At 34.1% G+C, this 20,604-nt stretch overlaps 1 protein-coding gene across 1 annotated transcript; it reads right to left on the bottom strand.

The window, feature by feature from the left end:
• Positions 1–5,127: 5,127 nt before the first annotated feature.
• mats (MOB kinase activator-like 1) lies at positions 5,128–16,055 on the bottom strand. Its single transcript, XM_089233175.1, has 4 exons — positions 15,905–16,055; positions 11,162–11,328; positions 8,938–9,165; positions 5,128–8,132 (listed from the first exon to the last, which is right to left on the bottom strand). The coding sequence occupies exons 1-4, from the start codon at positions 15,916–15,918 to the stop codon at positions 7,867–7,869; spliced, it is 675 nt and encodes a 224-aa protein (XP_089089301.1). The 5' UTR covers positions 15,919–16,055; the 3' UTR covers positions 5,128–7,866.
• Positions 16,056–20,604: the final 4,549 nt, after the last annotated feature.

Below are 20,604 nucleotides of genomic sequence, written 5' to 3'. Positions count from 1 at the left end.
TTTTATTTTTTAACCCAACACATTTTCATTGCAACTGTTTGAATAATAACAAAATGAATAACGTAATGTTTTTTTAATTCAGTTTAATTATAGAATTCTCTTAACCTTTTACAGTCCTATGTCAAATACATCCTAATATGTGTACATTCATCCATCTTAATGAAACCCAGAAACTTTTCTCCAACTCCCAATCCCATCTTGTCTGAAATCACCACAAAATTTGTTAATCGCGACAGTACCCAATGGTACGGGGAAAATATGTTGTTTCTTCTGACACAAAATAGTGTTCCGGACTCTGCCACAAAGCTGGGCTGGAAGAGATCTCGGCAAAGGGATAAGTCCAGTGCCAAAGTTCTGGCGTTCATTCATTCAGTTCTATGTCAAAGTACACTCAACATTTTTGGCTCAAGTTGTTTTTAATAATAATGAAACAGTGAATAAAATATAAAAGATTGTTTTTGAAAAAAAAAAACCTTTTGACTGCAAAAGGTTAGCCCTTTCCAGTATGGTGTCCTCATAGTGGGCCCACCGGTTTACATTGTTTTCTATGGGCTAAACGACTGCTCTTCACAGAGTTAAGAAGCTAATTTGTTTTCAAACTTTTGATATAATGACCTCCTAATACTGTGTAATGTCTGATTTGCATGGAATGATGAAGGCCGTTATAATGAGCATCATCTGTATAAAGACATTAAGTAGAAAATCTCCCCCCCAATATACTTGAAATAATATTTAAAAAAAGTGATAGATAAATGACAACTAATTGTTAGGAAGCACAAAACATGTTTCAATATTTTCTCAGTATCAACAGAAAACAGTCTTTCTCAAAAACATTGTTGGATGCTTAAGAATCAGACATACAAATATCACAAACAGAAGTTAAATTTTAATCAAATAAAATTATACACATAAAAAACTTCAATTTCCAATTCTGATATCATGCAAAAACACAAATAATTCAAAACAAATATGCAATGAAATTTAATGAAAAATAAATTTGAATTTTTTTTAATGAGTTAAACACAAATGTACAACACAAAAATAGGAAATTCAGCCTTCAATTTTCACATTTACAAGACAAGAATATTAAATTTAAGAAAACTTAGCAATTAGCATGAATATATTGTTAGGTAGACAGCAGTGGTGTCTCTAGACTGCTCATGTACACCCTAAACCAGCTATCAATTTTGAATGCTATAGTTATGAAAAAGCTGTTTTGACAATAAACATAAGCAATTGTGCCTAATGTCCAGCAAAAATTAACACTTGCTCTTGCACATAAAGATTAGTGACTACTGATTTACAGTACCAGTCTGCAATAAAAAGCTTGCAGCTTCCTCACCCCTGAGAGAGTCAATTAACTTCTATAAAAAATATATTAGAGAACGCACGATTCACCATTTAAACTACAAAAATAGTTCATAGTGCAAGAATCAATACAAGATATACTGAAAACTGGCTGTTTATGTGAAGATACAGATTTTTTGGAAAGAAATATTCACCTTTCCCTCCACGGAGACTTGGATCCCCGCCCTCTCACATTACCCTTATGCTGAAGAAGCAAATAGAATATTTATTTCTCGAAGCATATATATACTGAACAATACTAGTTGACTGCAATCAGCTATTTGCTTGCAATATTCTATTTCTATAGTGTAGTGGTAGCACACTCAGCCGGAATGCGAGAAGGCATGGGTTTAAGTCCCCGTAGAGGCAGAGAAATTTTTCTTTAAAAAAATCAGTATCACATAAACAGCCAGTTTTCAATATATCTTGATATATATTAACAAGTGTAGAGGACATTTTTTCTACACGTAAGAACCAATTCAAATTTCTTCCCAAATAGAGGTTGACTTCAAAATTAGATCATAATTGTTGATACAGTACTTGCGGGGATGCCTTACTTTCTCAACGAACTTTTCTTGAGGTTTGAATTTCTTTCAATTTCATTAATAATTTGTTTTTTTGTTTCAAATCTAAAAGTTTCAACTTTGACATTTTTAAAAAAGTCCACACACAATCAAAATTTGCTCTGATGTTTGAATGCTGCATTCACTTGCAACTAAGCTGAAAGGAGATATTGACGTGACTATATGTGCAACAAAAGATTTGCTAGCACAGGTGACGAGGCCGATTGCCATTGGTTAGTTTGTCTACAAAACTGGAGAAGGAAATAGGGTGGGGAAGAGACATTCCTTGAATTATGTATGCTAAACCTTCAATTCTTCACTGGGACACTAGATGCAATTAAAAAAAAATTGATACCACACCTGAAAACTTCGAAGTATAAGGACAAATGTCAATACTAAAATAATATTGAAGGTTCTGAGCAGAGAAAAGTTCAACTTAAACAGATATTTGAGTTTGACTTATTGTTCGTAAATTGCCTGTACTTGGAAATTGATTTTTTTGTGCTGCTTACTTTATAATTTAAAAACCATTTCACTCACTTAAAAACTTAAAACTGAAGATATTCTTTCAAAACCAGAAATTGCACTCAGAATATCTTGATTCAGCTCAGTAAAAAAAAAAGAATGTTTTTCAGAACCTCCTACTTCAATGACATCTACATATATATAGAAACTATTTTTCTGATTCACCTTCAGAAATTTTTTTGTGCACGGTGGAAACTATTCATTTTATTCAACAAGGAATGTTCTAAGTGTGATAATTTTAACAAAATTTGATGAGAAAATTGGGGATCATCCAAAGATCCACATTGAGGCATTCCATACCAATATTCATAAATATCATCCCCCTCAGAGGGACGTAACTAGAATTTTTGCCATCCCCCACAACCTCAAAATTTTATAACTGTGTTCTTTGCTCCTTTCCTAAAGCTGCTGCCCCCATAAATTTTGCCTCCTGGGCAGTTCCCCCTGCTCCCCTCATGCTAATACACGCACGAATGTGTATCCCTATCAAAACATGTTACAAAACATTTTAGCGAAAGAACTTCTACAGATTAAATATGAGAAAACATGGGCAAAGAACACATTCAAACGCAATTCTTCCCCCCCCCCTTCTTTTTTTCCTAGGACATTACACATTCATGTTTCTAGCATGACGGTGGGACGATATGGAAAATTCAAGCATGGTCTAAAAAAATGTTTCAGCATTTAGGAAAAATAAAATATGAAGGATTGCACAATTCATTAAATCTATTTAACTGTATTTAAATGGTTGAAATTTTGTTACATTTAATAATTTTTTTGCACAATCAATGTAAGAAACAATAGACTTTATTGGATCGATATATCCCTATATTAAGAGTGCATCTTGATTTATTATCTCGTCTGTATCAGTGATTCCCAAACTGCATCACTGCACCTTGAATTTTTTTTGTATTTTTAACTAATGTTCCTTGGGACTCTGTAGTTGAAAATTTCCTATTGGTGTCACAGTAAAAATATCTATATTAGAGAAATATTCAGGAACAATATTACAACAAATATATAATAAAAAACAGACCAATTAGAGCTTTAAGAAATTCCAAGAAGGCTAATCCAAAGGTGGTCAATATGTTCATTGTTTTTGTAAAAAATGCACAGAAAAATAATTTTTTTTCACTTTTATATAAACCCAACATTTAAAGAAATTTATTGCACAGACTGAGAACTAAGTTAAGACTATTTTCAACAGAATATCTTTGAGAAAGTAAATGACCTGATTAAAATCTCATAAAACAGATACAGTAAAACCTGTCTAAGACAGACATTGTATGAGACAGAAACCTGTCTTGAATGGAATCGAAAGATAGTCAGTTCGATGATTAGAACTTTGATATGCACCTTGATAAAATGGGAATCTGTCTAAAATAGAATATTACTTCAGTCTCTTGAGGTTCCATTTTGTACAGGTTGCACTGTATTTATTTTAACGTTGCTGAAGTCTCTGAATACAGTTTTATGACCAGCAAACACTGACACAAGATCAATCGCTCTTATTTTTCTAGATGCTAAAATATGTGAAGCCAGTTTAACGTAAGAACAAAACTCATGATATTGTAACAATCAAAAACAACCTTCAACCTATCAAAATTTCCTTAATTCATAAAATTTTAAAATACAAATGATTAGTAATTACAATATCAGACTATATGAATAAAACACGTAATGCGGCCATTTTCCAATTTACGGAAAAAAAAAGGTGGGGCACTCTATACTGAAAAAAAAAATTATTAGAAAATTATATAATTATAATCAGAGAACAATTGCTTCATGAGAAAAGATATGGTTTCCTTTTTATAAAAAGAAACGCTATTGTTACATTTTACCTAAAATGATTTTTCGCTCATAGGACAGTGAAAACACAAAAAAAAGATTAAAATTCATTAGATGGATGCTAAAGAGTTAAAAATCAACCAATATTCATAACTCAAAATTTGACATTCTAGTCAGTAGCATGATTGATATTAATAGAATTATATATAATAGAATAATATTGCACTAAAATCAAGTGCACTATTATTTTTTGCCAAAAATATTGAAAATTCCCGACCCTGAATGACACAGCAAAAAAAAAAAAAAAACCTTTACACTTCAGACATGGTAAAATTTAGACGATACCCAAATATCAGGAAAATTGAGGTCAATTATAGTAAATCAATCAAAAATGTATGAATTATGAACTCAATTTTTGGCACAAGTTGATTTAGAAAATTCGGACTGAATTAAAAAAATAAAATGCTCTATAATTCATGAAAATAAAAGGATTAGGATATATATATGGCAAACAAATTTGGAAAAAATATTGATCCATCAAATGGATGCTAAAGGATTGATGTGCCACTAAGTATGCTGCATAATAGTCAGAGGCGGCTGGATACATTATTTCAGAGAATAAGCTGCACCAATAAAACTACCGCAAAAATTCTCAGCAAGGTTTTACTATTTCTCATCCCAGGGAGTGCAGGAATTTTCGGCTATTGGTTCAGCGGAGTGATGCTTACCAATGGACTAATTGATGACTTCTAATATTGACCAGTTTGTGACATAGGCACAAACTGGTCAACGTAAGAAATCATCAATGGTCCGTTGAAAACATCAATATTAGCGATTCGGTAAAAAACATATTTTTAGAAGAAAAAGCATATAATCATATTAATTGGCTAAAATTGTACTAAATATGATAAAATCATAACAGTTGACAGGTATGCAATATTGCTGAAAATTTTCATAATTGCATAATTATTTGAAACACCTACCCCAAACAAGCCTTATACAACATTTCACCATTGCTATTACACACAATCTGGATATTCCCTCCATATTCAATATTCTTTAAATCTGCTCAAACAGACATTATGGGGAAAAAAAAGTAACTGACCAGTAAATACTTGAAATGAGAAAAAAAGTTTAAGTGCACAACATAGTGAAAAAAGAACTACCTTTTTCAAATAATTAAGCAGTTGTGTTTAAAGATTTAGGGATATCAGGATTTTTTCATCTGTATTGCATTTTGCTCTATGACTTCATAAAATAAAATTAATATAAATAAGTGTATTTTTTAAAGGAAAATCATAAACAGATTTTCATGAATATACCTCTTTACAATAACAAAAAAAAATTCACTTTAATAATATACAGCATGAATCATATAAAAAAAATTCTTGAACTACTTTGAAAATTTTAAAAAATCACTTGAAATTTCATTGCAACTACAGTCAAACTTCTATTATTGAAGTAATTTCAATCTCCTGTATAATATATTCTCTAAATTCAAGTTCTATAACACTTATTTTCAATAACATAAAGTAATATGAACTGCTAGAAGCACTTTAAAATGTGGAAGTTCCACCGAAAAATTTGGAGATTTCATTTTTCATTTAAGAGAGGCTATGGTGGTTTACTGCAGTCTCTGCCAACCTTTTCCTTATCGTGCCAATATCAAGATCAGAAATCTCTCTCATGTGTGCCATTTTCTAACACATATATTTTTGGGTGCAATTCAGTTGTAACCATCAACTATCTTTTGGATTTCCAGATGGGGTATATATGGAATTCAGACATGCCAATTTTTGGAAAATAGAAATCCGGAGATTCTCCCGAGGGGGGTACCCCCCCTCCCCGGCACCATACTCGATCTCAAAAAAAAATCACAAAAGAAATTTTTTTTTAAAAATTGATTAAGAAAAAGTCCCAATCCTCTCCCCCCCCCCAAGGCAGGTTCTGCATTGCCCCTGAGCAGAATATAGTTCCGTCAGTCTTTCCATGCAGAATAGAGAAATCACACCTACATACTGTTCATAAAACATAAGTGTTTCCTTTCGTGGATGCTATCAGTGATTGATAATCTTGGGTACATGAACTCTTAAAAGCTTTATATTTTCTTTCTGAAGATATATTTAATCGGAGAAAACAATTTAAAAAACTTCAAAACAAAGCATTTTTATAACTGCTGACGAAAAAACTTGTGTTTATACACCACACGGCTGTTAATGGAATACAATAACGATTATACAGGAATTTCGGCAACCAAGGTCATACCACTAATAAATGATTGCCAATAAACACTACGTAAACAAAGTCATGTCTTTGCCAGGTGCTTAAATACAGTCACCAAGACTTATTTTTACGGCTGCTCGATGGAAATGACCACAGTTTTCCTTTATAAGTGTTTTCGAAGGCTCGCGTAAAATTAATTTTCTGCCAAAATCCGGAGAGCAGGAGGAAGGATGAAAAATCCGGAGTCTCCCGCCTAAATCTGGAGAGTTGGCAGGTCTGGGAATTGTACTATATTTGGAAAAATTCTCCTGGTGTCTCAAAAAATTCAATTAAATGTGACTTTTTCATTTGAAATTTTCTTTCTGGCAAAAACTTCCACGTCACTATTAGCACCATGGCATGTGTGCCACAGTTTAACCACCTCTCATAAATTGCATAAAAAATAAGTCAATGCTAGCAAAACTAACAATGTGATACATTTGTTCTAACTTATGTGACTGTTTTAAACATTTTTAATATAATGATCCAAAGCTTATGTTTTTTAAATATTTCAGAGATCAAAAATACATACATATGTATACTATACAACAGGAAAGGAATGAAGATAAAAAGCATAACCTTTAGTTATGATTATATAAATAACATTTTACTTAATCCTCTCACAGGCATTGACGAGATAACTCGTCAAAATGGATGTTTTATATTTCAGTATTAATGAGATAAAAGCCTCCTTAAAAGCCGTTTATTTTGGAAGTGACAAACCCAAATATTTTGTGAAGCTGACTTTCTGACAGAACATTTTTTCTTATAGGGAAGGCATTTCCACCTGCTGAAAATTAGAAGAAAACCTATTTCATGAAAAAATACAGAATTTTAGAGGAGCTTGGTGATTTCTATGCCATTTTTAATGTGAAATATACCTATACCGGGAAAAGGATTAAACATGATTTATAAAAAATAAAAAAACTTTTTGTTCCTTTTCTGATTGGATGTTTCGGCAAAAAAAAAAAAAAAAAAAATGTTATACATCTTAAATTAGTTAAAGTAACACAACAACTACTTTAAAATGCAATCATTCAGGACAAGTATGCCATCATCACAATTCAATGCACTGTAAGCAAAAATGTCTAAAAACTCAAAAGTATTAGTAAATCTGAGACATTGTCATAATCAAAAACTTAAAAAAAGGCTCAGTACATTGAACAGGTGTCTTTTGAAGAACATCACCATACTGTGGTTAAACAACTTGAAAAAACCACATTTGTACAAATCTGTACAATATATATATTTGTGTATATATATAGTCTGTGACTGCATATTTTATTTTACTGAACTTTGACTAGGCATCCTTCCCTTGGTTCTTATCTTGCTATTAGAACTCAATAAATGACTTGAATATAGGAAACAATATGAATGATTATCACTGTGATGTAGAGTTGTCTTTTTCTTTATCTTTCGAAGTTAATTTTTCTATGAGTTCTTGAAGTGGTGCCAGTTCTCTTTTATCTATAAGACTAAATTCTTGGACAAAAAATATAAAATGTTTGAAGCTTGTATTCAGATGTGCTTCTTCTCCAAGCTGTACCACTTCCGAAAAATGCTGATGATAAATATGTGCATAAACCCTGAACAAACGTTTCAATATTGTCTTTGCTATTGACAAGAAATTCTTTGGAAATGGTACACCTGAAATTATTGAAAAAAGAAATTATATATCAAATTATATGAAATTAAGTACATAAAAGGCAACAATCATTATGTCAGCAGCAGGCAGACAGACATGACCTCCCAGAGAGACCATCTTGGGATGGTTTGCGCTCTTCCCAAGATGGTCTCTTGATATGTCAGCAGCAGTCACATGGCAGTGAAACAATCATGTCACTCCAGATATTCATAACATCAAAGGCTCAGTTTAAAAAGACAATAACTCCGAAAATTGTATTTGAGATATGCATGCCATAAGAATGGTGTAAAATTCCTCTACATATTGCAAAACAGTAACTCCAAACTCTGCTTATACACTTCCTATTGTAATTAAATTCGAGTTGATTCCCATTGATTTCCATACAAAGTGAATCTTTAAAATGCAGAAAAACAAATCTCAAAACATATACTTTTGAGTTATTGCCTTTTTAAACTTGGCTGTTGACATGTATGTCAAATAATATATACAGTGATCTGTATATATTATTTGATGATTTTCGATATGTCGATTTTCTGCACTCCCGGTGGAAGATATAGGTAAATGCTATTAATTTATGTCTGTCACTTATTCTTTTTTTGTCTTATTCCCTTGCACAACGCATAAGTTAGAGATCATTGTACTTTGTGATTTGAGACATGTTTAATATTAAGTTGTTTAGTGTACATGTAAAATTTAATAAATATTGATTGAAAACTGAATAATCGTATTGAGAACATACACAGGTGACAATCCATTTTAAATATATATAGATTCATGAACATATAAAAGTGATCTCACCAGCATTACCTATTTTAGAAGGAAACAGGGTTTCATCATCAAGCTGATCTTGTACCCATGTCATTAGATAATCAATGTATTTGGGTGCAGAACATTTAATAGGCTTCTTTACAGTTTGACCATCTGCCCAATGGTACTCATATTTTGGACCAGCAGACATAACTTGGCAGCTTTCTTCTATACAAAATTCAGTAATTGTGCCATAGAGCATATTTATTTGGTTGAAAAAATCGACAGCTGAAATGAACACAATTAGATGGTTAAAATATGTTTATCATCATATAATGATTACACACAAGGTGTTTGAAAATTCTGCCTACAAACTTTGAGGGGGTGAAGGAGAATGCATAAATAAACTATTTTCCTATAGAATGTTCGATTGAACATGCCACTGCAAGGTGCTAGAAAAGGATTGCACCTAATGCAATAGCTAAATGAAGGTGTTGGATGCAGCAAAAAATGTCACAATAGATGCTCAAAACTAATAGTGATATTGCCTCACAAAGACGTAGCATTGACTAAAACTACTTTAACTTCCTTGTTGCCTTTCCTCTTTAATTTAAAAAAAGAACCGCTCCATACACAGTTTGAGCATTTTTTCATTCCTGACTGATCATCACAAAAACTTGACAGCAAAAATTATCACAGTCAGCAGATTTATGTGAGATTGTAAAACAGTGTTTCTCACTTCTCACTCTTAGAGAAACCTTAAAGTAATATTTATGTTCTAGATTACCCAAAAATTTAGCGCAGAGATTATATGGAAAAATATAGTTCATAACATGTTATCAGACATGCCAACATTGGCTCGAAGCTTGTCAGTAGTGATGAATGTTCAGCTTTGCCATGGGGACGGTACCCCCTAGGACAACATAATCATAGTACAATAAAAAATAATCAATCAATTTAATTTTTTTAAATTTTAATTTCATCAAATAAAACACCTCACTGGAACCTATAAAGCTCAGGCCACATGAGCCCCACCTCCCGAAGCAACTTTCCGAGGTAGCAGAGTCCCTTAATAACTCATGAATATTCAATGCAATCCCAACCTGCATACACCCTTGTGTATATACGGACGTCTAGCAACCCTAGACCCCTCTCCCCATCCCTGTTTTTTTCGTGTCAGAGCTCCCACAACAAAACACTCTTTCTGACCCAAGTTCCACGAGCTCATGCACTATGCAAATAAAGTCGGGTTTGGACCCGCCCAATACCTTGTACAGCTGAAAGCCTCCACGCGAAGCTTGCAACATCACTGAAGTCGTCCATTTCACCTGTAGTCATTGGATATACTGCAAAAAGGTAAAGATTTCACATACGTCAGCTTGCTCTATTCAATGGCTGCAGGTGAAATTATAGAAATAGACTACTTCAGTGACATCGGAGGCTTTCTGCTATAGGTGTTGACATGCCTCATTGAACCACTCAAAAACCTCGTTTTTAGTCCACAGCATGACACGATTTCGACAGATAACAGGTTTTTGAGCATTTGGCCATTGAGTAGAGCGGCAGGTTTACGTGCGGCTTTAAAGGATGCCTTCCGTGCACAGACAAAACAGATCGGTTCAGATTTTGTCTTCTCTTGAGAGCTCTCTTGCATGCGTATACGAATTCATCACTATGGTAAGGATAGATGCAATTTTAAAAAATAATGAAAGTAAGTAAAACACAGCAAAAAACTCGAAGACCCGATTTTTTTAAAACCGATTTCTGTAGTATTAAGTGTCTCCCCCGTAGCTCCATAGTTTATTGCGGTCGTCCGTAGTTTCTACGGACAATCTGTAGCAATTGGCAACTCTGTGTTACGAATACTTTTGCAGCAATCTTGGGATTGAGATTACAGTTTTAAATATCTTACAACACCCGTTTAATCTCAGAGAATTTTGTCAACATCTAAAAGTGCCATGAAAACCTGGCTGACAAAGGCCGTAGCGAGCTGGGCGGAATTGGGGGTCTGGTCCCCCCCGAAACGTGAGATAATGACTGAAAAAAAGAAAAAAGATGGCCAAATGTATTGTTCTATCACTTCGGTCCCTCGAAATGAAAGTGGTTTCCTCCCCCGATAAAATTTCTGGCAACAGGACTGGGCTGAGAGACTAACAGCCTCATTGTTACTTTCAATACAATTTCATCCTGAAATACCTTGTGATACTCCTGATCAGTGCCGGATCTAATATTCCCTTATATTGTTAAAATTCTAGTAAAATACTCAAACATATTTTAATCTTACTATTGACAGCCACCCATTCATTTAAATCTTCCCCTTCTGGCAACATTACAGCAAGGCGCAAGTTTCCACTACCAAGAGTAACAGCTGCATGTTTCATCAAATCATACTGATGAGTTCCTTCAGGAATATTTTTCTTTGGCTTAAATGTTTTTGAAGAGCGACCTCCGCTGTAGAAAAAAAAAGACAAAAATAAAATACATGAATGATTAAAAGAAAAATAAAGACAACTCTATTGAGATTTTATACATACAATTTAGATTTATATATATGTATATAAAATATATATCCTGAGGCCCAGATTACGAAATAAAAGTTTGATAAAAGATTAAACTTGAAAAATACAAATAAACCTATCGGTTGCATTTGTCACAGGCATAATTGTTGTGGTTGCATTTTTCAAGTTTTAAAAAGAACTTTTACCAAACTTTTACAGCATAATTCCAGCCTAATATTACTTCCCATAACTTGACACGATTAAAAGAACTTATATACACCTATAACTATTTCAAAATTTTGCAAAACACAACTGATATTTGAAACAAATAAAGTAAATGGTCTCCAGTTGATTAACCATCATTGACAATTTTTCCTACTTGTAAATTCAATAAATTTAAGATGGATGCAATCCATGGCATGTGCTACAAGTAGGCCTACATTTTCTTCAAGTGCCACAAATACAAACTAGATTAAAAAATAAGTATCATAATAAAATATAGAAAGTAGTTACAAGGATCTTAGAAAAATTATTCCCACAAACAACTAGAGATGGGATGAATAGCGATTTGACAGAATATTTGGTTAAATTTTTATTAAAAAGCATTACAATTAATGAATGAAATTAGTTTTTTCATTTTAGATTGAAAATTAAATTAAGGATACTTTTAAATGATTGAAATTGATCTAAAAAAAAACTGGCATACTGAATTATTGGATACTGATCTACCAAATATTCAGTGGACAAATATCATGGGTACAGCTTCATACAACCTCTCTAAATTCCTGGTTCTGATTCTCTCTCCACTCACTAAATCAAATAATAATACAGTTAGAAATTCATCAAGCTTCGCTCAAATATGTAAAGTTGAACCCAAAAAGTTCAACATGGCATCTTTTGACGTAGTCTCAATATTTACTAACATTCTCATAACCGGCAGTATTAGTTGTCTAGAAAGATGACTTAGAACATACAATTTTTCAGACTGAAGTAGAAGAAATATGCAATCTCACAGCTTTCAGTTTCGATCACAAGTTTTACACCTAGACAGATGGTCCAGCAATGGGAAATCCCTTCTCTCCTATTTTGAGACACATATATGGACGTAAGCACACATATATGAGGGTAAGCTATTGAACGTTATGCCCTTCTTATTTTATCAGAGATATGTGGATGATGCTTCTGTGCTTTGGGATGGTTCCAAAGATGACTTAGAACAATCGTTACACATTATGAATGACATAGTCCCTAACGTTCAGTTCACAGTCAAATTCGAAATAACAAACTTTCTTTCTCGGATGTATTAGTAACTAAACAGAAATCGCATTTCCAAACCTCTGTCAAGCCTTTCTCACGTACGATAAGCTACCACCTCATTTTAGATCTTGTCATCCCATGCAACAGAAATTCTCAGCATTTTGTACTTACGTAGAGCGAGCATTTAACATCTGTTTAGATCGGAACACATTAGACCGTGAACTTCAAACCATCAGAGCAACTGTGAAAGACAGGGGGTTCAGCACGTTGACGAAATTAGTAAAACATTTATGAAACAAGAGAAACCACTTTAGAAAATATCATAGAGAGGCCACTCAGAGTAGGTGTACTTGTAACTTATAATCCAAGTCTCACTCAAGATCAAACCGATTCTCTAAAAGTTTAACCTAACAACCATAGATGTGCCCATTAAAAACTTTGGTTTCAAGCCCCCCTAAAGATGCTATATGATAGAATAAATGGAGGATTTATTACATTCCATGTGGTGATTGCCCTCTTGGTTATGTAGGACGGACAAGGAAACCCATAAAAGCAAGATTAAATGATTAAAAGATTCTTAACACACTTGCTGTGTTAAGAATCAGAAATACGAAAAATCAACCATCACCACTCACTGTTGGCAAAAGGGCCACAGATTTAAATTTCAGGAAGCGAGAGTTTTTTACAAAGTAAAGTCCACAGCTGATTCAGATTTCTATGAGGGCACATATATTCGAGCCTTCAAAAATACATTAAATTGCAGAAAGGGTGCTATTTTTTTTGATGATGGGTACATTGTATATCAGTAAAACTTGTGAATACTTCTATATTAGTAAATGACAATAAATCAACACCACCGATCACAGCGTCATGGCTGATTCATTACTAGCAGGAATTCTATGAAAATTTTAACAGACCAATTAGATAACTCCATTTCGCAAGCATCCAATCAGGAGGCTGCATTAGTCATACACGCTGGCTCTCAGCTTCATTCTGACCATGACCTTTAAAGTGAACAGACACTTTTTCTGCTGAGCAACAGAAAGTTAAGATTTTGTATTCAATCCAAATGGGATCCTCGGTCAGCGTGATATAAGTATCTTTTCCTCTGAAGACGACACCCATTGGTGTTGAAATGCATTAGAAGTTTGTGTATTTTTCATGTATTTGCCTTATTTGTTTGTGATTTCTTATTATTCTTGAGCAAAGTTGATCTACTCTTACCATATCAGCTTTTCTTAAAATTCATTACATTCATCAATAAAATTAAAAAATTTAAATTCAAAATAGTATTGAAAGTAATTTTAAACAATTGAAATTGATCTATATATTAAACAATTAATTTTTTCAATTTATATAAAAAATAGGTAATGTTTCAATTTATATAAAAAATAGGTAATGTTTCAATTTATATAAAAAATAGGTAATGTTTTAAATGCATACATGCCAACCTTGGGGCCAAGCCTCTCTTTAGTGGCAATGTTCATTGCCGGGGAGGGTATCTCGTGTTTCTCATGACTATTTTTAAACTAAAATAAATTTTCTTCAACACCAGAAAAAAATTGTGAATCTGGCATTCCATATCAAACTAGCACTAATAATTTACACTACCTGGGTTTTCTTCAAATACTGAGAGCATTAAAAAAGTGACAAACCATAAGACTGCGGCGGCTCACCAAAGACTGTGGCCAACGGTCGCCAAGTGCGGGGACTGCGCGAGAGAATTTTTTGTGACTAGACAGACCTGAAGATAACGCTGATTCAACATGTTATGTTCTCGATGATACAATAAAAGTGGACAGTAACAGTGGTGACCCGGGGGGAGTGTGCGGCGGCTCACCAAAGACTGTGGCCAACGGTCGCCAAGTGCGGGGACTGCGCGAGAGAATTTTTTGTGACTAGACAGACCTGAAGATAACGCTGATTCAACATGTTATGTTCTCGATGATACAATAAAAGTGGACAGTAACAAGACCAATTGTAGAACAGAGCAGAGAATGTTATAGGTTGACTTAGCAAGGGGGAGACATTGCTATCCTATTCAGAAAAAAAAATCGTAATGAGACTAATAAATTTTCTTAGGCTTTGAACTAGTCAAACAGCTTAAATCTGTTGCTCACAAGCATCATTAACAGCGCTGAAGCATTTAAGAGCGCTTGATGGCAAAAAATACAATGAAGATAGTTTCTAAATACTGTATGTAAAGTACCTAATCTTCAAAATGCTGTAAACTGTAAATACTAGATAGTACATGTTATGTAATTATAGTATTTCATATGTAATTTTATGCTACAGAAATTCATCTGATCCTTTATGCATTTCAACTGCATCATACACAATAAAAAGATCAGATGGAAATTAAAAATAACATGTGTTTACATGATTTCCCCTATATATACATATTTACGCCATTATTTATTTTATGTTAAATTTTATAAAGTTTGTATTATCTCTGTGGTAGGTAACGTCCACATTAGCACTGGCAATCTGGGTCCTACCATACTCTTAGATCAGACATGTTCAACATGGTGCTCCTTGAAACACTCAGAGTGCTCGATGCTCGTGAGCACTTGATCAACGTTACAATGCAACATCTCGTACGAATTGCATTTAAGGATGTTAAATTGCCAAAAGAGTGCTATTCTTTTGATGATGGGTACAGGCAGTGCTCGCGACTAGAAAAAGGCTGAAGTCGTCTTAGATGAACCAAAGATTATATATATACATATTTATAGACTTATTCAATGTAAATTTTTATTGCATGCAATTTTATTGGTCATTTCAATGAACAAAACATGAAATCTTGATAACGATGAAGCCAAGGCCATAGCGAGGAGGGGACTTGGGGGTCTGGTCCCCCCAAAATGTGAAAAAAAAACGACCGAAAAAAGATGGCCAAATCTATTGTTTAATCAGTTTGCTCCCACGAAATGAAAGTGGTCCCCCTCCGAACGAAATTTCTGGCTACGGGCCTGGATGAAGCGATTATATTATTTGAATTGTTTATATTGAATAACTGACACCCAATTTCTTTGATAAACACCTTAAAAGCAATTACAAGAAATTACACCCTTTAGCAACTGAAATAACTTTCTCCACATGGGTTTAGAAGCAGCACAATCAAATTTTCAAAAAAAATTATTTCATTTATTTCTTTAGGAAGCCAATAAAAATTTTATTGTGATCAACAGCAATTTTGATCAAAATGACAACTGCATTAACATGCGAAAATTTGCTTCCATTACACGGATTAAATTTTGCATTATACTTACAACAAGAAGCTCATTGTGTTAATCGAAGCTTTGACCGGCAAAAACTAAGATTATTACAAAAATAAACGTGTTTATGAAACTAATCAAGTTGCAATTTATTAAACAACATAACAGAACGTCACATTACGCAATGTTCCCCGATAACTATGTAGCAGTTTTTTCTTCTCAAGTGGTTGTTGTTGTTTTCAGACAGTGGCAGCATATAAAGTTTTAAGACCATACGTACCGCATTTAAGGGGCCCAATCGTTTTTTTTCATGCTCCATCTCGGGAAAAAGAAAATTCGCCCCGAGACGTTTTGCCTGTGATATTTTGTTCCTAAGACGTTTCGCACCGACATTTGGCCTCTGACGTTTCATTCTGGACAAGACTAAATGAGTGGGTTATGAACGTATAAGTGAATGAGTGATTGTATGAGTGACCAAGTGAGTGAATGCAGTAGCCATCTTGTGTGGTGCAACCCGTGCAATTGCGCAGGGTGCCAAACTATAGGGGGCACCGAAACGAGTTAGAAAAGTCAGATACACATAAATAGAAAATAATCCCTAAGGTATTTACAAAAATTACTGTGCAAAATACACATGAAAGATAACAGCGATGCGACAAAACAGTCAAGGTTTGAGTTAAGCAGTGCACATGCAGAACATACTGTATACCGATTTCCGTAAGATAAGAATACGCATATACACTAGCTTTATTTCTACTTTAACCCTCCAGGAGATACTGGGCAGTTTGCTTTCTCTTTTATTGTCCAGTAGTGATGTAAAAAATAAAAAAAATTGAGAAAGTCTCATATCCGTCCATCACTCAATTTTTCTGCTAACAATAAAAAGAGTGTTTCCCTGCGTTGCCGGCTCTATGATTGCGGGGAGTAAAAAAGAGGAGGTTATTTTCTTTTGAAGTGATGACCAGAAAGGTAATGGTTGAGCCGTCTGCGAGTTCCCAACTTCCCCTCCCCTATTCAAAATAAGGAATTGAATAGTCAGCACAATATTTTTTTAAAATATTGACGTAAGACATAATGAGTCTTTTATGATTTTTAGGCCCTCTTTGAACAGGGATCCTGCGCTCGGGCACCGTTTTTCTACCCGTCTCACAAGGAGCAATTACAAAAAAAAGTACAGTACTCTCTCACACTGGAAAACTATACATTTTTCACCCAGATCCCCCTGCTCCGTCTCCTGCCTCAAAAAACTTTTCTTCTAGTGCAATGCATGCACGTACGCACAACTTTTAACCGAACGTTGGCGATATCGTGGGTTCTATTTATTGTAAAAAAAGAAAGGTTGCGTTCTTTTTCGTTTAAGATCTTCCATAAGTGTATTAAGTTCATTTTTTCCTAAGCGGTCATCTAGATGTTGAAACTAGATCCAACTTTTGAAAGTTCAATGGTAACCCAATTTTTTCGTCCATATTTCGATTCAGTTCTCAAGAAATGCCGAAATACCGAATTTCATCAATTTTGAACAAACAGTTAGTGAAATATAAATTATTGAAAAACGAGTGTCGTAATGTGTTAAGCAGAAACATCTTGTTTTTGAACATAATTGCTGAAATAATATAGGTATCTCATTAATTTTTATTTTAAATGATAGATTCTAACGGGCCAAACATAATTTTATTTTGAATTTTACTCATTTTGAATTTTGCTTTTTTTAAAATATAAGTTATGAATTATTAAAACATATTTCAAAAATTTATGAATAGAAGCATACATTAATTTTTCTTTCATTCGAATCAGCATAGTCGAAAACGCAACAAAATCAATTTTAATTCCAATCTGACCTCTATTTGGTCTGACCTCTTACCTTGCTGTAATTGGATTGTTTTTTGTAACGTGATATTTAAATTAAAAAAATAATAATAATAATTTCGCATGATATGAGCGATTATATTAAAATGACCACTTTTAGGAACCATGTGCTAGATATAAACTTGAAACTCATTGAAAAATTTTTCATGACAAATTATGCGAAAATGTTTAAATATGAAACTCATAACTTTACTGAAATGGGCAATTATTGTTTTAAGTATACGGTGATACGATAAATAAGTCATCCATCCAGTTTTTCAAACATTTTTTTTTAAGTATTCGAGTAAACAAATAAACAATTTTGCAATTTTTCACTATTTCAGAAATTCGTTTCATTCCTTAGACGACATTCATGAGGTGAAACGGTAAATATAATAATGTGCAAAGAATTCACAAATTAATACCAGACAATTAGATTGATGTTAATATTTATGAAGATAATCAATAAATAACGGTTCTCCCAAGAGCATAAATCATCTTAGTGTGCGCTAAAGTTTAATGTAGTCTCGATTGGTTGAGTCGTCTCTGCTAAAAACACGTCATTTTTTCGTATTTTTTTTAGCATTATTAAAAATTGGGGAATTGCAAAATGAAACAAAATTATAATATAAAATAGTGCAATGTTCGACTGAAAATTAAAAAAAATTTTTTTTCTAAATTGATGAAATTGTCGTCACAAACAATTTCTTTGTGACACATCTTTTGAAATAATTATGGTATAAATATTCGTTCAATCATGGATATAATATCCTAATCATAGTCACTAAAATGAAGAATAATAAAAAAGTTCGTTTTTTTTCACCTCCATAAAATAAAAACTATTTTTTTAACATCACTAAATCCAAACACTCGCGTAGCAGCATATGGAGTATTTATCGTTCAAAACTTGTTTCGTGTGTGTTTTCCCCCCTGCAATCAACCTTCAAATTCAGTTTCTCAATGTTTAGAGTGTCCCCAAACACATTTTTTCACTCTCTCTAATATCTCTCTCATTTTCATACTTACAGCGATGAAATTTTATTTTTAGGGTAAATGTAATGCGATAAATCAGATAAGATGGAAAAAATAAGGGTTTATATTGAAGATTTTGAAGTTTGAACAATAGTAAATGTGTAGATGACCCTCATCAAGACGAATTGCACATAGTCGGGTAGAAAATCACAAAACATAATTTTTGATGAAAACCGCTTCATTCTACAACTTTTAGAACCCAAGATATCGCTATCGTACCGTTAAAAATTGCGCGTACTGTACGTTTTAGACCAGTCTCCCAAACTTTTTGTTCCATCGCCCCCTTCATCAGAAATTTTTTCCTCTCATCGCCCCCCAACTCAAGTAAACCCATAGGATCCTATGTTAAATCAGTAGGTTCTATCGCCCCCTTGGACCATTAAATCGCCCACCAGGGGGCGATATTGCTCACTTTGGGAAACACTGTTTTAGACCGAAAAATTATAAAACAAACCACACATTCACACACAACTGTTCACCTTTCGGAGTTTCAGAAACCTAAGTTCCAGATACCCAGGCCCAGAATTAAGCAGGGCCGCATCTAGGAACAAAATTTCACTCTGTTGCGCGGGGCAGGTTCAATTTTGGCACTGCTTCCTCGGCAATTTTTAACGGAAAAAATTGTAAACTCAGCGCTGTTCGTGGTCAAGTGCCCGGGGGGCCACAGACTCCCCTTTTTCTCTTTCTTTCAAACCGAGCACAACTCAGGTCTATCAGGTGTTTCCAACCCCTTCCCCTCCAGTGCATTAATGCACTCCAACAAAGGAGAGAGGGTTTCGGGGATACCGCCTCCCCGATATTATGGTAAATTTTTGTAGTAAAAAACGTAACGCCGCCTTGAAGGGAAAAATGGTGAAACACTGCTCCCCCCCCGAGAAAATCTTGCGTACGCTACTTCCGCAGTGCCCATGAACATCCTAGTATGCACCAGGCTTACATTCGCACCTGAGAATGACTATCAAACCACAATTGCATGATTGTAAAAAAGGCCAATGGTCAATAAATTTGGACGATAGTGTCACTGAAATTTTTTTTTTCAAGTGTGCTTCCCCGGCACTTAAATATTGAAGGGCTTTTACCCAGGGCCGCAACTAGATACTCTATCAGCCGGGCAAGCATGCATTGTGCTTCTCTCGTGTAATTTTGAATCATTTTAAAAGAAATTAGCGTCCCCTCTGGTCCACGCTCGGGGCACCAAATTCATCTGCACCCTTCTCTTTACTTAAAGGGGTGGGTAGTTCCGTTAAAACCTTGGCCAGAGGGTTCGATGTCTGAATTTAAGACGTCTTTGACAAAATTTTAAGCTACTGTTTTTTTTCGTTTTTTTTTTAGCTTGGACTTTTGGACAGAGGCGTCCTGCACAAAGGACACCGTGAACCAGAAAAGTTTGGGAGCTAGGATGATTTTTATGATCGCCTTTTAGGAAATGGAAACAAAAAAAGTTACAATCAGCTTAGCTTTGCATGACCATGGATGGAATTTTTTTTTTTTTCGGTACCGATCACATTGAGGGCTGCGCCGAAGTCGACAACGTAAGTTGTCTTTTTTTTTCAAGAGTGGGGGAGGTTGATAACTATCAGTTTAGAGCAAACTATGGGAAGCTGGATACAGCTATGTTGGGGTGGAGTCAGAAGACAGGAATCGAAATGATTATAGTGCCTCATTTTTTATTACTTTCAATTGAGGTTGGGCTATTGATCACTGTGCAAATTCCAAAAAATATATAGTGTTAGTTATGGGTGAGAGACTAATTTCGTTGCTGTTGATACTTTAAATTCGTAAACGTGGTGGGGGAGGGGGAAGTGACACTTTCGAGTGGATATTTTGTGACAGCATTGTGAATGCTGATGAATGACCTTTCAAGCTGGGAGGTCATA

The sequence above is a fragment of the Pholcus phalangioides genome, unplaced genomic scaffold, assembly GCF_987345545.1.
Source record: "Pholcus phalangioides strain wild (caught in Gottingen) unplaced genomic scaffold, Ppha-v1.0 ptg000007l_1, whole genome shotgun sequence".
In the NCBI taxonomy this organism is placed as follows: Eukaryota; Metazoa; Arthropoda; class Arachnida; order Araneae; family Pholcidae; genus Pholcus; species Pholcus phalangioides.
This window is presented reverse-complemented; position numbering and strand designations above follow the sequence as displayed.

Coding starts and splice junctions, on each gene's coding strand:
- mats (XM_089233175.1), bottom strand. Junction 9,166..11,161: donor TGAATGGGTGGCTGTCAATA/GTAAGATTAAAA, acceptor TGTTCATTTCAG/CTGTCGATTTTTTCAACCAA. Junction 8,133..8,937: donor CCTGTTTCCTTCTAAAATAG/GTAATGCTGGTG, acceptor CAATAATTTCAG/GTGTACCATTTCCAAAGAAT.